The following is a 19894-nucleotide window of genomic DNA, read 5'->3' as shown; positions in this document are numbered from 1 at the left end:
AGCAGTGTCAGGCCAATAAAGGATTTAGATCTGCATTCCAGAGAAGGAAATGATTTCCAGTGAAAAAGTCTTACTTTCATTGTCTTCTTCCCATTTCTGGTTTCTTTATAGTTTTTAGGACATAAAAACCTTGTCCTCCTCGGGAGCTCCTGCCTCTTTCTCTTGCTGCTGCCAGTACTGTGTTTGTTACCTCCCCACCCGGGAGCAGAATGGAGATGTCTCAGCTAGGACTGACGCAGGCTGTTCCACGACAGTGTGCCGCAGAATGCTTAGCACAGGGCAGTATATAGTGGGAGCGCTGTAAAATTCTAATTCCTTTCATAGGGATTATTTTTGCATGTAATTACTATTATCTGTTAGAGTGCGTCCCATGAGAATCACGAGCTGCTTATAATTTATTTCCTTATTCTAATACTTGTTATGGAAAATCACAGAGCCTAATGTTTGTGCTGTCCAAAAATTGCTGTAGCAGCTGCTTTTTTATTTCTTCTTTTAAAGCATTACAGTACTCTTTTGAAACCACAAAGTTAAATATATATAGGGTTTATTTCCTTAGAAGAATTTACATACTGCTTCTTCCTCACTTAAATTTTCTAGGTAATTTTAAATTTCGTGTGGAAACCTAGAAATTCCCTAACCCTAGATGACAGATTTTATCTTGTCAGTCAGTTCTATCGGAGGGCGGTGTCTATCAGGAATGCTCTACGAAGGCAGAAACGGACGGTGAGAAAGAACCCGGGCTCAGAGAGCTGGGCTTGCCACTGCTTTGGGCAGATCTGAGACCGCAACCCTTACTTTGGAGAAGGAAAAAACAGACTCATCAGAGGCGTTCAAACAACTTGCCTCTATCTAGCCTCTCACCTACTTTAGGCTGAATTTCTATACAGGCAGTCTTCTGGTGGATGCATGGGTTACTACTTGTTGCCATCTCGGATTTGCTTATTATTACTATTTTTTAAAACAAATACGTAGTGTAACAACACAAATATAAAGGTGTTTAGCAAAATATTTTTCTCCTATACAATAAGTCCAAGTTTAGTATTATGTTACTTCAAGTAGCTGTAGGGTTTTCATATTTATTTATTTATTTATTTATTTATTATACTTTATTTATTGATTTTACAGAGACAGGAGAGAAAGGGGAGCATGAAATGGAAAGTATCAACTCATAGTTGTTTCATGTTAGTTCATTGCCTGCTCGTTGTATGTGCCCCAACCAGGGAAGTCCAGGGTTTCAAACCGGCAACCTTGGCGTTCCAGGTCAAAGGTTTATCCACTGTGCCACCACAGGCCAGGCAGGGTTCTGGTATTTAAACTGAATGTAATAAATGTGAGAGTTAGAAGAATTTGTTTCAAATGCTTGGGTCCATGAAGGCTCATGGAGTGTTGTCTTCCTGAAAGGCTATCAAAGAAGAAAATCAGACAAGATGAACAGAGAATGAACAAATGTGGCATAGTCACCAAAGAGGAGGAATTAGAAGAAAAATGGAAAAGCAGGAAAAAATACTGTTTTTAAGTTCGTTTTGTAAAGAAGAACAGTGTGATGATAAAACATTGTTTCCAGTTATAAAATTCCTGTAACCTTGTAGAGTAGTATCAGTGTTAAGATAAGATGCATCCTCAGCCGAGGCTGAGAGATGTGAGGCGTTATCTTTCATTCTCCTCCTGTAGAAGTTCTGGACCAGGGAGAAACGTATGGGTAAATGTGCATACTAAGTGTTCTTTCTTCATTCCTGACTCCTTAGGTACTTCACATGACTGGAGGCTACGCTGTGGTGCTGTGGACTTGTACTTCACACTGTTTGGCCTCAGTAGACCTTCCTGCTTACCCTTGCCAGAGCTTGGGTTGGTTCTGAATCTGAAAGAGAAAAAAGCTGTCTTGAATCCGACCATAATTCCAGAGGCCATGGCAGGCAGCCAAGAACCTGCGATTAATCCCAGTATTCACGCACAGCTGCTTGGATTTCAGAACCCTGTAAGGATCACATGTATTGTGGAAATATGGTTTTATTATGTATATAGAGTTGTTTAGAGAAGAGAAATGCTTCTTTTGAACTGGCAGAATTTAAAGCCACTAACAGTTTTTTGTATCTTTTTAAAACTGCTGGCTGACATTAATTTAGCACTCTACAGTTTACAAAGTGCTGCTGACAGTCCCTTTACTCCTTTTGTCATGGCGTAATGATTGTAGTTGAGCATAGCATTTCTTCTTTAAGTAGTAGAAAATTGAAATGAATATTTAACTTGCTACACATTAACCTTTGTGTCAATATATGGTAATGGCAAACTGTTTGAACTCAAAGGGTCTGCCTTTTTTTCCCTCCCTACTCTGTGTAATACCTAGCACAGTGCCTAACTGTGTCTAAACATAAGTGCCTGGCAAATGCTTTCTTAAATGGATGGATGGATGGATGGATGGATGGATGGATGGATGGATGGATGGATGGATGAATGATATGTATATATAATGACCAGGTAAATGAATAATCTGATTTGGGAGGAAATTGCATATTACATTTTGAAATTTTTATGTTTGTGTTTTTGCCTTTATAAAAGCTTTATCTCTAGCTATGCATTATGAAATTACCAGACTTGTAGAGAGACCTTCAGGATACATACCAGTCATTTTACTGTAATTTAAAGAGTGATTTTCTTATTGATGACAAATGTCCCCAGTATTCCCAGCTTCATTTTTCACCAATATTTAGACCAGATTACTTGCCTGGCAACTCCCTACTGGTGTTTTGACACTTTCAAACTCAGATTCTCTCTATGCTAGCTAGAAATAGTCATTTAAAATTATTTATCCACCTAGATTTTCTGAAATATGATTGTACTAACTGGTTATAAATTTAAAATTATTCTAGAGTTTGGGTTACGAAGAAGTAAGACATATCTTTCCATAGAAAAGAGGAGTCGCATTGAAGAGCTCTTTCAGATCTGAATAGTTATAAATCTGTGGAAATATGTTTATAATTCTTGCCCATATATGTTAATTTATCCACATTCATATTTGGATTCTTCAGGATAAGAGGAGAAAATGACACCAAAAGATATGTTCTTTTGGGAACACTCTAAAACTTCACATAAATAACTCCCTCCTCCCCCCAAAAAACCAGACAGGAAAAGGTGAAATTTATTTTAAGCCCATGGCTGATAACTTTTAGGCAGTGGGCGTGCTCTAATCTGCATGGTTGCTGTAGCTATTAGTTTTCAGCTATAATATGAGCTACTTGTCTTCAGAAATCTAATTCTGATCTTAAATATTGCCGCAGGAAGAGGATCACCTTGCCAAGGAAGCATCATGTAATGTATCAGCTCACCAGCAGGGAGTGAAGAGGAAGTCTGATACACCACTGGGGTCCCCACTAGAACCTGGTCAAATACTGGAGAAGAATGAGGATAGCAGTAAAGTCAAACTGAAAATCAGAGTAAGAAATACAGGTTAAACCTGTATTAACAGTGTAGGATATTCCCCTTCTTGTAAATCTTTTTGAATACTTACAATGGTTTTCCCTTAGGAACAGATGGGACAGACTGAATCATAAAGGAACCCAAGTGTCCATCCCTAAAACATTCCAGCCGAAGTGTAACTTCTGTTGTCACACACTTCTCTGTTTGGGGAGGAGCTGTGTGCATGACCCAGTCAGCTCCCTGCTCTCCCATACAGAGGGATAGATTTTAGTTGCTCTCTATTGCTGGTAATTTCCAGACAGCTTCTTTTGGAGGCTGGACCACTTAGTCTTTTCTCTCTCAATACTTTTTGAGAAAAAGAGACGACTATTCCTTCTAAGATTATTTGGGGGTATATCCTGTGGCCTCTCTGCTCCTTTCCTAAGAGCTAAGATTTAAACATAAAGGGATATAACAGCCCCCTTTCCCCTGTGTTCTGTGTATGTTTTAGTTTTCAAGTTCTCAGGACGAGGAGGAGATTGATATGGATACTGTTCACGATAGCCAGGCGTTTATTTCTCATCACTTGAACATGCTTGAAAGGCCGTCAACTCCAGGTAAGGTCAGCAGACTGCAGGCTGGTCCAGGCGGTTCATGTGATCTCACCATTTCCTGTGTGTTGCTGTATCTTCCAGTGAACAGCTGTCAAGTTTACAAGTAAAAAAACTGGTGTAAAATAGTAGAGTGTATCAGATTATAACATAGTATTTCTTGATTTTCCACTTTATTTTTTAACATTTGGTGTATGTCTGGATTTTTTTTAAATTAATTTACAAATTTCTTCCATAGCTTTAAATTCTGTCGTTGTTTGTTTCTTTCTATCTTTATTTATAGTAGGCTTAACCTCAAACTTAAAATACTTGATCTGGTTTCTGTTTAATAATGTAACCATAACTATGTTTAAAACTCTGTGACAAAGTTAATGCCTCCCAGAACAAAGCCACTTCTCCCGCCTGCCTGTTTTACTTCGTATCATATCAGATTTTCTCAAGCATCTGCCAAGCACTTTAATCTTCCCTTTTGAAAATATTATCTGAGACAGTATTGAGTTGATGTGCTATAATTTACCTTATTATTTCCCTCTTGGTAGGCAGTTAGGTTATTTTTTATTTTTATTTAATACAGGTAAATTTTGTACTACATATTCTCATACAAGAGCTTTTGTTTCTGGCCCTGGCCGGTTGGCTCAGCGGTAGAGCGTCGGCCTGGCGTGCGGGGGACCCGGGTTCAATTCCCGGCCAGGGCACTTAGGAGAAGCGCCCATTTGCTTCTCCACCCCCACCCCCTTTCTCTCTGTCTCCACCCCCCCCTCCTTCCTCTCTCTCTCTCTCTCTTCCCCTCCCGCAGCCAAGGCTCCATTGGAGCAAAGATGGCCTGGGCGCTGGGGATGGCTCCTTGGCCTCTGCCCCAGGCGCTAGAGTGGCTCTGGTTGCAGCAGAGCAACGCCCCGGAGAGGCAGAGCATCGCCCCCTGGTGGGCAGAGCTTCGCCCCTGGTGGGCGTGCCGGGTGGATCCCGGTCGGGCGCATGCGGGTGTCTGTCTGACTGTCTCTCCCCGTTTCCAGCTTCAGAAAAATACCAAAAAAAAAAAAAAGCTTTTGTTTCTTATCAAATTAAGTTCTTTGCATAAATTTCCAGTAATATAGTTTTCAGCCTTTTTTAATTTTCAGGACTAAAACTTGGATGTGACTTGCATCTGAGTCGACCTTAAATCACATCTATATTTGACTCCATGTCACAGCCATTCCCCCTGTTCTTTCCCTCTATTCTGTTCACGTGTCCTTGCACTACATGTAAATACTGTCTTGAAATTTGTTTCTTTTTCTGACTCATTCTGCTTTTCGTCGCAGTGTACAACATAGATATATGATCTGTACGTTTACTTGCACTTTTTAAAAAGATTTTTTCCATTGATTTGAGAGAGAGAGAGAGAGAGAGAGAGAGAAGCATCACCTGGTTGTTTTACTTAGCTGGTCCATGTAGTTGTGCACTCATTGATTGCTTCTTGTACGTGCCCTGAGCGGGAGTCGAACCTGTGACCTCTGGTGCGCTAGGTTGACACTTTATCCACTGAGCCACCCAGCTGGGCCCTTGACCCTCATCTTTTGAATTTTTCCAAAAATTATATGATACTGGATATTACTTGTTTTTTTTACTTAACATTATGCTTCTAAAATTTATCCATATTGATACATAGGTATAATTCATTAATTTTTATATATTATCACCATTTGTTGCATATCATAGTATTGTTTTATTGTCATCAATGTAATAAATTAAAAGATTAATTAACTATAAAATAGCCTGACCTGTTGTGGCGCAATAGATAAAGCGTGGACCTAGAATGCTGAGGACTTTGATTCAAAACCCTGGGCTTGCCTGGTCAAGGCACATACGACAAGCAACCAATGAACAATTAAAGTGAAACAACTATGAGTTGATACTTCTCACTTCCCCCTCTCTCTGTAAAAATTAATCAATAAATAAAAATGAAAGTACTATAAAATAATTTATATTTACTTTATAAAACATTTTAAAATTATAATATGACCTTTTTTTCCCCCTGGGAACTATTGCTGTTTCTTTTTATTGAAAAACCTTATTCATACTCCATGCTCGTTGTCTTCTATGATCTTAGACCTTTTCCATGAGACAAATAAAGGAATGGAGACAGAAAGAGATAAGTGCTTTACCCAGTTTATTATTTATCTTATTTATTGATAATTTGCGATCAGAGCCTGGGTCTCCTGCTACCTACTACACTGCTGTTCATATTATACCACTAAAGCATTTCCTAATTTAAGTATCTCTTCTGACCCCTAAATTAGTTTATCTATTCATTGAGTAAATATTGTAATGAAGTTTACTAGCAATTTGATGGAGTGGTAGCTAGCAATCTTGATGCCAAGTTCCATGTAAATACTAAAAGTTATGGGATGGTTCCTGCCCCGGAATAGAGTACCCATTTTACAGGTTCAGCAGGCTAGTCACACTTACTGTCTTTATTGAATATGGAGACTGTTAGAAACCCTGACAAAGGGTTACCTCTAATCGTATTTTTAGCAATGAAAACTGTATTCTTACTAGAATTTTACTGTTGAATTACTTCTGGCTTAAAGTTTAGCACCCCTCCCAACTTTTGGGAAGCAAAGCAATTAATTTGTCTTCTCCTTTTCCTTTGGCATTAGGGCTCTCTAAATTCCGACCGGCTAGCTCCCGGTCTGCTCTGATAGCCCAGCACTCCCCGGGCTGCGACGGCACCCCCGCCACGAAATCCCCGTGGGGAATCGAATTCGCACGGAAGGGAGCAGGTAAAATCATTGTCTTCCTACTCTCGGTCAAGAACAAATCCATAAACTTCATACTTTTTCTTTCTTTTTTTTTTTTAATGTTCAATATTAGTTTCAGGTGTCCAACATTAAACTTTAAAAATACAGATCTGAGGACTTGTTCTTCTTGTTAACAAATTGACTATATAGTGTCTAACATAAAGATTATTTTAAATTAGACCTATAACTATTTCAAACAAGTGGAAAAGGGGGGAAATCCTCTTATGTCATTTAAAGGTCCTGGTGTATTAGCATTTGGCTCTGTCCTCGTAGTGCTTGTTCTAAAAATATCATACAAAAATGTCAGCTTCAGTAGAAGTCATCAGATCTGCCTTTGGGCTTTTATAACATACAAAATCAACCTTTTATTTCTTGTTTCTTCTTTCCTATGAAAGTTTTATAATTGGTTCAATCATGAAGACTTGATAATATACCTAGAAAACTAGCATGTTTTGACTTTTAAATTATTCATACTAATCAGGCTTAAGTTTCTGAAAGGTAATTTGGTTCAGATATGTTTATTACCTATTCTACTATTTCCTTTTGTCTTCTGCTCACTCTGTTCTTTTGCTGCTTGCAAAGATTATACTCCAGATAAAGAGTAAACAGTCAGGGGTGATGAAAAGATTCTGTCTTCAAGTTTTGGAAGAACAGGGAGTGAAGAACAAGATGCGTAAGCAAAATCATTTTTAATGAATAGTTTTTCCAAAAGTCATTAATCTGGCTTTAAAATTTCAATGGATGAGTTTTGCTTATGTAAACATGTTTTTATGACATAAACAAAAGAGGAACTGTTTATTGATTTGAGGAGTTTAGGGAATCATCTGTGATTAACAGGAGACTTTCAAACAGAAGCGACACCTCAGATGGCTTGGTATTGCAGCCCCAGACTGTCGGGTGCTTATATCTCTATGTGTGCTTTATACGTTTTTATAGTTGATTCATAAGGTACGTTTCGGAAGGGGTGCTGCTCTTTGTGGAGCACACCTGGTCTTCCTCATCCCTTCTCTCCCCAGGGCGCTCATGCTAGTGTTCTTTCTCTGTCTCTTTCTCCCTCTCTCTTTCTCTCTCTCCTGCTCCCCCTTTCTCTCCCTCCCTCCTTGCCTCTCTCCCTCCTTCCCTCCATCCCCCCTCCCTTGGTCTAAATGCTTCTGTAGCTCACTTCTTCTACCTCTGTGGCTTTCTAAATAAGCTTTCCCTTATAATTTGAGAGGAGGGAGGAGAAGAAGGAGGAGATCAGCAGAGACTTCAGCACCTATTTTGATGAGTGAATTTTGAATTCCTTGACCCTGGCTGGTTTTGTATTCTCTTGGGTTTGGGGAAGTTTTCAGGTTGGGTGTTTTGTTTGTTCGTTTGATTGTTTGTTTGTTTTGGTGTAATTTTGCTTTATTATTATACTGAAATTTTACTAGACGTAAAAAATTGCCTACATTTTTAAAAATTATAAAACTTAGAGTGTTTCAAACTTCTTGACAACAATTTGAGAATATTGCTTCTTCCTGTCTTTTTTGCCTTTTAAAAAATAAAATCTGTCCAGATGCCAACAGTCAAATAAATGCCTGTTCTAGAAAATACTTGTTTGGTTTTTCCTCAGAAATGTGGTACACTAACGAATGTAGAAGCGATTCTTTTTTTTTTTTCTTGTATTTTTCCAAAGTTAGCGGGGAGGCAGACAGACAGACTCCCGTATGCACCCGACAGGGATCCACCCAGCATGCCCACCAGTGACGATGCTCAGCCCCTCTGGGGCATTGCTCCATTGTGGCCTGAGCCGTTCTAGTGCCTGAGGCAGAGGCCATGCAGCCATCCTCAGCTCCCAGGCCAACTTTGCTCCAGTGGAGCCTTGGCTGCCAGAGGGGAAGAGATAGAGAGGAAGGAGAGGGGGAGGGGTGGAGAAGTTGATGGGTGCTTCTCCTGTGTGCCCTGGCTGGGAATCAAACCCGGGACTTCTACACGCTGGGCTGACGCTCTACCGCTGAGCCAACTGGCCAGGTCTAGAAAAGATTCTTAACACCTTTTTGTGCCTACCAGTGCACTTTATTATTGTGACATACTTCTTTAAAAATGCATTTTTACTTTTTTGCGACTCCTCCTTGCAGTCTGTTAGTTCTCAGGGCGTCATAGGGAAAGACTGGGAGGAGCTACAGCGTGAGGTGGGGGATGGGGGAGCTTTAGAACCTCAGCTTAGGTGCGGTCAGTGTAGTGCTCTTTATGTCATGGCCCAGAGTGTTTACCAGTGCATTACATATAGACTGTCTATACAGCTTAATTTTGAATATATTCTTTAAATATATGTGCTTTTGTAATTTCTTTAAATGTATTTATGCTGTTCAGTATTCTGTGGCCACTGAGCAAGACTTAAAATTCAAGTGTTATTAGAATATAGAGAACGCTCATTTTACAGATGGTAGTTTTCCAAAGGTTTATTTCTGCCTGTATTTCTTTGGGGATCTTACTGCAGTTTTCCTGCAGTGTTATAGTTGGTGGATAACTCCCAGACTAGGCAGTAAGAGCCCTTCACTTACACCTGAAGGACAGAAGCATGAAACCCAGCCAGTGTGCACCGGCGTTTCCGAGAGGGGACAGCTTCAGCCCCGCCTTGGCAGTGTCCGAAGCACAGCTTTGAGCTCAGCCCAGTGAGGCGGGCAGTAAAACAGGATCTTCCTCTCCTTGGCCTTCCAGCAGGGTCGGGTTCTCTGTGGTCCCCTAGGCCTGGGACTGAGAGTGGCAGGTCCAGGAAAGGAGGTGGAGCCGTGGAGGGAGCTGTGGCTTCCCTTAAGTCTCTAGGGACCCTGAAGTTCACACGGGTTTTTTGGGCCTTCTTCATTTTTTATTCAACTGAGGCATCTTTTATTTTGTCTCTAGAAGTCTTATAAAATGTGTGTAGTTAAGTAAAAATAGAGGTTACATATAAAATCTGAATTTCTGGCTCCTTGAGAAAGCATTAACTGAGAGGCCCTGTTAGGCAGGGCTGCGCTGTTATTCCATGGATTCCCTTTGTTTGCACTTGGAAGTCTGTTTACTCGTTTACGCTGCCTCCTTAGGCCCAAGGCTTCTGAGTTTGGACCCTGTTTCTTTTATTCATGAGCTGAGCCTAAGTCTGCGAGGGGTCCATTACAGCCGGCCAGCCCTATGATAATAGGGAACTGGAATGGGTCGCTGCTGTCGTCTGGGAGGGACCGAGCAGGAATGGGGCTTAGGTCAGATAAAGAAGAGCTGAGAACTGTTTAGAGGAAAGTCATGGTTTACTTTTTAACCTTTCCCCAATTTTCTTTCCTTGAGTGTGATGGTGAGAAGACTACTTAAGGGCGATGGTACGGGTGTGCAGGGTGAGCCACTGGGGGAAGAAAGGAGAAGTGGCAGGGGTATTGTCTTCATTGCTTGTACTGTTTCTTTTTCCTCCCCTGCTGTGAGGAAAGGGGTTGGAGAATGGGCTTATGGTTGCCGTGGTGATTGGGTAAGCTTACCATGTCTTCTGTCCCACTCGGTGGGCTGCTGGGGGGGGGGGCGGTGCTGCAGCTCAGAGGAGGACAGTCAGGAGTGGGAGCAGTCCCTGGTGGTTCCCGGGAAGCCGAGGAGCGGAGCGGTCCTGCCTGGCGGCTGGGTTGTGTAATGTCTTCCTGCCTGAGTCAGCAAAGCACTGTCCCAATGCCTGAAGTCCTTTAAAGCAAAACCCAAAAAGCATGAGAGCCCTGTGGGGCTTTCTTTAGAAACTCTAATATAAAAAACAGACTTTGATTCTTTTCTTATAATACATAGTTTTATACTTATTTTTTATAGTGATTTAAAGAATCCAAAGAACAGACTTTACAATTCTCCTAGTAGAAACTGAAGGTTTTGTGTTAAATTTAAACATAGACCTAATGTGAATAATGTAATAGAATTAGCAAGCTATTCATTGTTACCAGAACTTTGATTGATGGGCTGAAGAATGTCCACATTAGGCTTTCTGTTGGGTTTGCATTTGTTCCTCCTTCTGTTTGTTTGGCATTTGTTAATGGACTGCCGCAATCTCTTACCCGCAGTGGGTTTTATTAGGTCTCTAGGAAAGATTGTATGTTGGGTAGAACAACAAAACTGAATGTGTGTTGTTTTCTTTCTGTATACATATTTCTTCATATATTAGACGCACATTTTTTCAAAAATTTTGGGATCTAAAAACTGGTACATCTTATACGGTGGTTGCATATTTTTTTTACTTGCATTTCCGCTTTTACACGCTTGTGCTCATTGTTGAAGAGAGTGATGAGGAGTTGTATAAATTTTATGATGAATAAAACTTAAGTTCAATAACTTACGTAGTACATCTACTTTTCAAAATTCGAGCCCCAAAATTAAGGTGCGTCGTGTACGTGGGAGTGTCTTATACATGCGGAGATACAGTATCTGCTGTCCTACAATAGAGACCTAGTTCAGGGCACTGAACGGGCTTTCATTAACTTAATCTTTTTTAAAATCATTCTCTAGTGTTTAATTAAAATCCATATAATATTTAGCATGTATATTTAAACTCTTTCAGTGATTCTTATATTTTGAAACCCTTCTACACAACATTTTGAGGCTGACTCCATGCTATAAACTTACAAATGGACATCTTAACAACGCAGACACATTCCCAGGCCCTTTCAGTGCAACTTCTAAATGTGAGCGAGGGCAGGCCTCAGCTTCCCAGGACCTTATGAGCCCCCGAAGCGATATGTGTGAATGTTCTGTTGGGGATGGTGAAATGCACTTCCCCAAGGGAGGTTCTACGGATGAGCTTATCCAGTGTGCGGGCGGACTCGTATGTGTCCAGGTCCGACTGGCACGCCTACAGTTCCACGGGGGAAGGAAATTGCACTTTCTTACCGCCTTGGATTAGACTTGGTAGAATTAGGAAAGATAAGAGATGAAGCAAAGAAAAAGTATTGTTTATAATAAATGAAAACTTAAGAGCTAAAGGGTGGTGGTTGATAGAGCAACTCTAGGTTTTGTCAGATGTGCTGCTGTTACAAACACTAGTTTGATGAATATTAGAATATGTCTGCACATTTGTGGGATAAATTTCTGGAAATGCACTTTCTCAATCAAAGAATGTGGGCATTTAACATTTAGAGCTAAATTGCCTTCACTTCTCCTTTTTAGAAAGTGCTTTATTGTGGAAAACGGAAGCAGTGGATGAGTGTGGTGAGCCCCATGTGTCCCTTAGTCAGCTGTGGCAGCGACGGGTCCTGCGCATTATTTTTTTTTTTTTTTAAATTTTTTTTTTTTTTTTTTTTTTTTTTAGATTTTTATTTATTTTTATTCATTATATAGAGGGGAGAGAGAGAGAGAGAGAAGGGGGGAGGAGCAGAAAGCATCAACTCCCATATGTGCCTTGACCAGGCAAGCCCAGGGTTTTGAACCGGCAACCTCAGGTTTCCAGGTTGACGCTTTATCCACTGCACCACCACAGGTCAGGCCATTTCCTGCGCAGTCTTGTCTACTCTGCACCCTTGCCCGTCTCCGCCTGATTGCTCTGAAACAAATTCCACATATCATCCTTTCAAATAATTTAGTATGTTTCTCTAAAAGAAGGATTTTGAAAAGTCATAGCCACAGTAATATTCTTATATTTTAAACAATTGAGTTTTTCTGTATCACCAAATTAGTCACTGTTTACATTTTAATTGGCTCATAAATGCCATTATTTTTATTTTTAACAATTCATTCGTTTGAATTGGTGTTCACATAAGGTCTACACATTGCAATTGGTTGATACATTTTTTTACATCTTTTTAAATGTAAAGTTTTCAGTCAATCTTTTTATCTTTCTTTTTCCCCCTTTACAGTGTATTTGTTAAAGAAACCAGGTTTTTGATCTGTAGTTTTAAGATTGCATCTTGCTAATTGTATGCCGCTGGTGTAATTATGTGTAGAGTCCTCTGTATTTCTTGTGAATTTGTGGTTGTGTCTAGAAGTTGTATTGGATTCAGGTTTCTAGATGATGGTGTGTTCTTCAGTCTGGGAGCGTATAGTGTCTGGTTGACTTTTCATGAGGTTAGCCATTAAGATGTTCAAGGCCTAGATTTATTAACTCTGAGGGTTGTAAGATAGTGATATTCTAACTTATCTTTTCATTTTTATTTATAAACTGGATTATTTATATAAAGCTAAATTCCCACGCATCTATTACTACCAATGGTATAGGTCTTATAGGAAAAAGAAAGGCTTGATTCTGTTTACTTAATAATTTTCAAAATAAAGGATTGGCTAACTAGATCCTCCAGTATGATGCTCAGTCAGTTCCAGGCCATTATCATTATTATCCTTATCAGTATTCGGATTGTCCCATTTTTGAACAGTGAGAACCTATCCAAAAGTTGATTCAAATCCATTGAGAAGACTTTAGCTTCCTTGTTATTACACTAGGTGTTTCAGACTCATCTTGTTAATGATCTACCCAGACCTGTGATCGGCCATTTGTCTGTAGGAGTCCTGGTTTCTAATACGATTATCCTTGGGTCGAGCTAATCGATTGTCTTCATAATAAGGCTCATACAAATCAAGAGCAATTTAAGATTTAGAATCAGTCCCTGGCCAGGTGACTGAGTGGATAGAACATTGTCCCGGCGCATTGAGGTTGTGGGTTAGATCTGGTCAGGGGACATATGAGAAGCAACCAGTGAGTGCATAAATAAATGGAACAACTGAGTGGAAAAACAAGTTGATGCTTTTTTTTCTTTCTCTCTCTTCCTTTTCTTTTCCCTTCTCTCTCTCTCTCTCTCTCTCTCTCTCTCTATCTCAAATCAATGGAAAAATGTTAAAAAAAGATTTATAATCAATATTTCTAATGCAAAGTATAAAGCCACTAGATAAGAAATTGCACTTTGGAATTGGTTGTAGCTGTTCATCGGGAAAGACTAAGCCTCCTACACTCAGGTGTCCACTTGGCAGTGGCCTCTGCTGGGAAGTGCATTTTCCAATATAACTGCTGGCTTGTCTGCAGTCCAAGTCGCTGGGCAGGTGGTCTGGATGAAACTTCCCTCAGTGCAGAAGAGGACCACGGACTCCAGTAGTGCAGACAGCCAGTTGGAAGGCTGCACAGTCTGTTGATACAGACTGATTAAATAATGAAATATGCACTAAAAAGGGCTTTGTTGATGAGGTTTTCAAGTCTCTTATTACCTCTCCTCATCGCCTGACTGTGTGTTCTGTTTGATATGGAACCACTTTTATGTTTGTGCACTTGAGACTGTATTCATGTAATCATTTACAATAGAAATTAAAATCATATAGGCCTGACCTGTGGTGGCGCAGTGGATACAGTGTTGACCTGGAATGCTGAGGTCACCAGTTCGGAACCCAGGGCTTGCCTGGTCAAAGTACATATGGGAGTTGATGCCTCCTGCTCCTCCCCCCTTCTCTCTCTCTCTGAAATGAATAAAGTCATTTTTTAAAAAGCTAAAAATAACATTAAATTAATTAAAATCATATAGAGCAACAATTTTAAACTTTTTTTATCGCGTGGAACACGTAAACTAATTAACATTCTGCAACACACCAAAAAATAAATTGTTTGCCAATCTGACAGAAAAATAGGTATAGTTTTAATTCATTCATACTGGGTGGCTAGTGTTATACTGGCTGTAGTCATTTTTTAATTTGACAGTAAGGGAAAAGAGGTCAGAGCCCTTGACTAGTCAGGTATTGCGTGTTTTAAAAATTCCTGCAGCATATCAGTTGAAAAATCAGTGGTATAGTGACATATTTCACTGATACTATAAATCAGATCTCTCAATTTTTTTATTTTTCTGAAGAATATCTGGGTACCAATTTTTGCAAAAGGTACAGATCCCCAAACTTGCTTCTGTATGTAAATAATCTGTTTATTTATCTTTTGCATTATTATTATTGGTGTAAGCTTTACTAAAAGCTTGTGAATATTAAAATACGTACCTTTGTGGTAGCAGGAACTGTGTCTGACTTGTTCACTTGCTCTAAAAGTTGGAACGGTGCCTGACACCAGGTAGTACAGTAATCAGTCAACACCAGTCAGATGAGCTGTCACAGTTTCTGTGCTTTGTCCCTCTACCTTTAAAAGCAGTGCCCTGCCTGACCTGTGGTGGCACAGTGGCTAAAGTGTCGACCTGGAAATGCTGCGGTCACCGGTTCAAAACCCTGGGCTTGTCTGGTCAAGGCACATATGGGAGTTGATGCTTCCAGCTCCTCCCCCTTCTCTCTCTCTGTCTCTCTCTCCCTCTCTGTCTCTCTCCTCTCTAAAAATGAATAAATAAATAAATTAAAAAAAAAAAAAAAGCAGTGCCCTTCAATTGCATTTAGTTGGACTAAGTTCATCTGAAATCTATTGAAAAGGAAACACAACAGTTTATAATTCTGTCACATTAATTTGTTTGCAAGCTTTGGCAGGGGTGAAGAGGTGGGAGGTCAGGCTACTGGATACTTTGTGACACACTCAGATCAACACTGGGAGAGACAGGCTCCCTATCCTCCCCAAGACGAGGGTGGGTCACAGTGTGCCCGGGTGGGTCACAGTGTGCCCAGGCTCTGTGCTCCGTGCGGACGGGCGAGTGGGTCAGAGCGTACAGTCTGGTGCCAGCTCCTCAGTTCTGTAGCTCAGATCTGCCAGCGCAGCCTTGGGCTGGTCACTTCTCTGTGCCTCAAGTTCCTCATCTGTGTTACGTTGTGGGAATAGGAAAGAACTAACTTTGGGGGTGGGGCACTTTTGGGAATGGTTCCCAAAGAAATAACATTTGAGCTGAGTTTTAAATTATTCAAGAGCCTGAAATGTTTTTCCTTTCTTGTTCCTTTTCTGTAAGGTAGCTTAAACATTACTTATTGGAGAATTTGTCTACAGTTCTTCTGACTTCTACCCCCAACTAATTTAAGCCTCTGGGTCTGCTCCTGTTTTGCTCTGTGTTTTGTCTTTTTATTACTCAGCTGTAGTTATTCAGTTTCTTTCTTTGCTACTTTGTAAGCTCCAGGAAGACTGGGTCTGTCAAGACACGGGTCTGTTTTCTCTAGTTGCCACGTCATTCCTGACACTTGTTAAATCAATGGGTTAATCAAACCCGAAATGAGGGGAGGGCATTCGAAGCATAATGAGGAGCATTTGTAAATATACTGAGTTCTGGAAAGGCCAGGCCAGAATGGACAGAAAGGAGTAGTGGACGATGAGGCTGGCAGGGTACATTCAGGGCGCATTGTAAACTTTAAATAAAATTGGTGCTGAAAGCGCTTTTAGAAAATTTCCGTGGTAGTGCTTGTCTTTTTAAAAACTGTGGTTTGGGGCTGGCTTAGATCAGAATTAGTGCTGAGAACTTTTAAAAAAGGAAAGAAACTGTACTGCATTGCAGTCCATTTTAGTGAAAAGCATAGTGTTTTTTAGTTTGGATAAAAAAATTTTTTTTTCAGAAACTTGCACTGACCTTCAGGGAGTTAGAACTGAGTTTTAAGCAGGTAGCTGTGATCAGCTTTGTTTTTAGGAAGACCCGACGCAGCAGGGCTGAGCATGAACACTGACATCTGGCCGTGAGAGTTCTTCGTCGTAGAGGACTGTCCTGTGCTTTGTATGATGTTTGACCGGGTCCCTGGCTGCCAGTAACACGTCCTCCCCAGCCCCACCCATGTGACAACTGTCCTGTCTCCAGACCTGGCCCCTGACCAAGCACTCCTGCTGCGCAGCTGTGTCGAGTGCAGGTTTGACTAGAAGACACCTCAGGCCAGGAAACCAGTGCACAGGAGACTAGTACTACATCACCCCGAGGGGAACTGGCTGGAGTTAACAGATACCCTGCAGACAGGGTCGGTGGGCAGAGGTCAGAGAGACTTGTGAGAGTCAGTGAGACTCGGTAACCAATTAGATGTAGAAGGTGGGGAGCTGGGATGATTCTCAGGCTCTTTAGGTGGCTGCATGTAAAACTGTAAGGTTAACTGAGAGGAAGGAACAAAGAATTTTTCTTCGGCTGTGGCCAGGGATTCTCTGGTTTGGAGGAAGCCATTTTTGGACACCGGAGTGTGAAAACGGCTATTATAGGCTCCTGCACTGGTAGAATGTTAGAAATGGAAAGAACTTTCAAAGACTTTTGATCATTTTTTGGTGAGCTATACAGAAGGTTAGCAGCAGAACCTGGTTCTGGGGCACAGGTCTCCTGAGGCTCAGCTTTGGTTTGGTTTTATTTTAACGACACTATTATCCTTAAGTAGAGACACTCTCTTCATACACTCCCCACCTTTTCTGGGTTCCTTACAGTGTTTACTTTGCCTGTCCCTAGAAGCGCTCACTTAAGGAACTCGAGAGATTGGGGTTTTGTTGAGTTGTCATTTCAGTGGCTGAGTGTGACACCGGGTGTCCAGTGTGTCCAGGTGTCACAGCGCTGCTTCGTGCACCCCGCCCAGTCCAAGGGGCTGTGTTTTCATTGACCAGTGTGGGTCTTAGGCTGTAACACAAGTGTAACCATTACTGCCTTCCTAGTACTTGGAACCATTACATGTTGATGTTTAGAAGATGGTTTGGTGATGCTCTGGTGTGTGCCATACTCTGTAGACTACAGGAATTGAAATACTCAACTTCCTGGCCACAGTGCTGCAAACTGGTTTGTGTGCGCTCGAACGATACTTCCCTCACTCCTAACGGTTCCCTTGGAAGTGATAAGCCCTTGGGGTCCCTTTTCTGTACGGTCATCAGCGCCCCCTTACTTTCATCTCACTTTCCTTGTTATCAACAGGAACTGACATGGCCTTTTTTGACCTTGAAGGTAAAGAGCAGGCACCCCTGGAGATGAGCTTGCACCCCGCGGCGGCCCCGCTCTTGGCCTTCCCTAAGGAGTCTGCGTCGGCCAAGCACGGCGAGCACCACCACCACCACCACCACGAGCATAAGAAGAAGAAGAAGAAGCACAAACACAAGCACAAACACAAGCACAAGCACGACAGTAAAGACAAGGACAAGGAGCCCTTCACGTTCCCCAGCCCCGCCAGCGGCCGGTCCGCGCGCTCGCCCTCTCTGTCCGACTGAGGGGCGCAGGGGACCATGCCCGTGGCGGCTGGGGGCGCTAGAACTGGATGGAGCTAGGGCTGTGGGCTCTGCAGGGTGATAAAAGCAAAAACAACAAAATTGCCTCATAGAAATTCAGAATCCATTTAAATTCTAAACATTTGATTTACATCATTTATACAGTTGGGATGTGATAAGGAAAATGTGTTAATGTTCTGAATAAACCATTTCATCCTGTTTCTTCCTTAAAGCGAGCGTGCACACATGCAGAACAGACCATTCTCATAAAGGCCATCGTGCCCTCCAGGGTCCCCATTCACACCGTGGCCTCCTGTGTGCTGCCACAGTCAGTGCTGTTTGAAAGCCTTTGATGAATGTGTATCGGGCCAAGTTCTGAACAGAAGCTCCCGCCAGCTCTGTGGTGCAACCGCTCTTTCCAGTGCTATGTTCCGTACAACGCCAACGCCAACGCGGCGGCTGAAGAAGACGGAGCTTGTCCCTCGGAGTCTTCTCTAGCGCAGCGTGTGTGTGTGTGTGTGTGTGTGTGTGTGTGTGTGTGTGTGTGTGAGTGTGTGTGTGTGTGTGCGCCCGCGTACGTACCATAGACTCGAAGCATCAGAATTTATAAACAAGACTGAAATTTTCAGAACCAGCTTTTTTTAAAAAATTGACTAACTTCTTTGATAATGCATTTGGCAGTTAGGATGTTGAAATTTAACAGAACTATCAATCCAGATATCAGATCAAGCTGTTCAATTATGCTATTTTTTCGTTAAGTGAATATATCCATATGTAGGGTATGTTGGCTGAATGTGAACAACTTACACACCCAGTACATTTTAAAAATTATTTCTGTGTAACACAAATTATGATACCTTGAAACAGTGTTTATTTACTGTTTGTTAACTTGGACACAGACAGTTTAGCCCTCATGTGAGTGTACCATAAGCATTTAAGAACATATGAATGTTGGTTTCATACTTCAGTGGTTTGTATGTTTTTGTTTTTACTTCTGAATTTACCACGTACTTTATTCTTTGTTTAAAAATGTTTTCATACATGTTATATTTTTATCATTTCTCTTATCATTAGGAAGTTTGGAGATACTTTTTCCCAATCTAGTAATGTTAGACTTTTAAATATACTTTTATTTGTATTTAATTTGTTTAATAAATAACTTTTTAAATTGATCCTTTTGCTTTTTTATCTTTTTATACCTTTTGTTACCTTTCTCTGTGTGTATATATATATATGTGTGTGTGTGTATATATATCTATATAGATATAGATATAAATATCTGCAAAGTTTGTGGAGAGCTTTGTGGTTAGGTGGGATTTGAGCTGGCCCTTGAGGTAGAATGCTTTCAGTGGGTGGAGGTGGGATCAATTTCTCAGCAGAAAAAGGAATTTTCCAGAGTGTGGAAGATAGCAAGGGCACATGCAGGAAGGTAAATCAGCACTTTTGCCTGGAGTGGATGTGCAAAGAGACTGTGGTCAGATGTTAAAGGGCCTAGATGCAGTGATTTAAAGATTTCAAATGATAGTGTTGGCTAACTGAAATTATTTTGGGGAAAATGGAATATTTTGTATTACACTATACAGTGACACCATACATAGAATTTTCAACTTTAAAAATAGTAATGATGTATAGTAAATCCTAAGTTACAAACACCCGACTTACATATAGCTTGTACTTATGAACGGAGCGCCATAAGTGCTACTGATAGTCAACTGCAGGTGGACATCAGTGAAAATGATACAGAGTTATAGGCTCCCGTGGCAAAGAACTAACCAGTGAAGACCTTATGGAACTAGAGCAGCAGATGATAACATTTAGGGAAGAAAACGGACCTAGAAACTCTAGAATCAAGTTTTCTACAAAAGAGTTAGCTGATGCTTTTTGTCTCATTGAAGCAGGAATGGCAAAGTTAGAGGAGCAAGATCCTGATACAGGGAGAGTCACCAACATCTACCGTACAGTTACCGACGGCCTGAGATGCTTCAGGGCCATTTATGACGAGAAAAGGAAAAGCTCTGTACAAACCTCCCTTGATGCCTCCTTCAGGGAACTGAGTCCAGCAGCAGAATCAAACCCCGACTCTTAACACCAATCCCATCCTCTCCAACAAGTCCACCATC

The 19894-nt window shown here is 41.1% G+C and overlaps 1 protein-coding gene across 5 annotated transcripts in view; it reads left to right on the top strand.

Moving 5' to 3' along the window:
- The window catches only part of TAF2 (TATA-box binding protein associated factor 2), a 77624-nt gene extending 58678 nt beyond the window's left edge, over positions 1 to 18946 (top strand). For 2 of the 5 annotated variants that reach the window (XM_066379403.1, XM_066379407.1), the window contains 5 exons: positions 1746 to 1975; positions 3276 to 3431; positions 3905 to 4010; positions 6641 to 6763; positions 17488 to 18946. In XM_066379403.1, coding sequence (XP_066235500.1) covers positions 1746 to 1975; positions 3276 to 3431; positions 3905 to 4010; positions 6641 to 6763; positions 17488 to 17777 — 905 coding nt within the window. In that variant the 3' untranslated portion in view covers positions 17778 to 18946. The remainder of the gene's footprint in view (positions 1 to 1745; positions 1976 to 3275; positions 3432 to 3904; positions 4011 to 6640; positions 6764 to 17487) is intronic. The other 3 variants (XM_066379404.1, XM_066379406.1, XM_066379405.1) reach the window with 3 other exon arrangements.
- The last annotated feature ends 948 nt before the right edge of the window (positions 18947 to 19894 follow it).

The sequence above is a fragment of the Saccopteryx leptura genome, chromosome 3, assembly GCF_036850995.1.
Source record: "Saccopteryx leptura isolate mSacLep1 chromosome 3, mSacLep1_pri_phased_curated, whole genome shotgun sequence".
Taxonomy (NCBI): Eukaryota; Metazoa; Chordata; class Mammalia; order Chiroptera; family Emballonuridae; genus Saccopteryx; species Saccopteryx leptura.
Note: the sequence above shows the minus strand (reverse complement) of the source record. Positions and strands in the feature narration are given on the sequence as shown.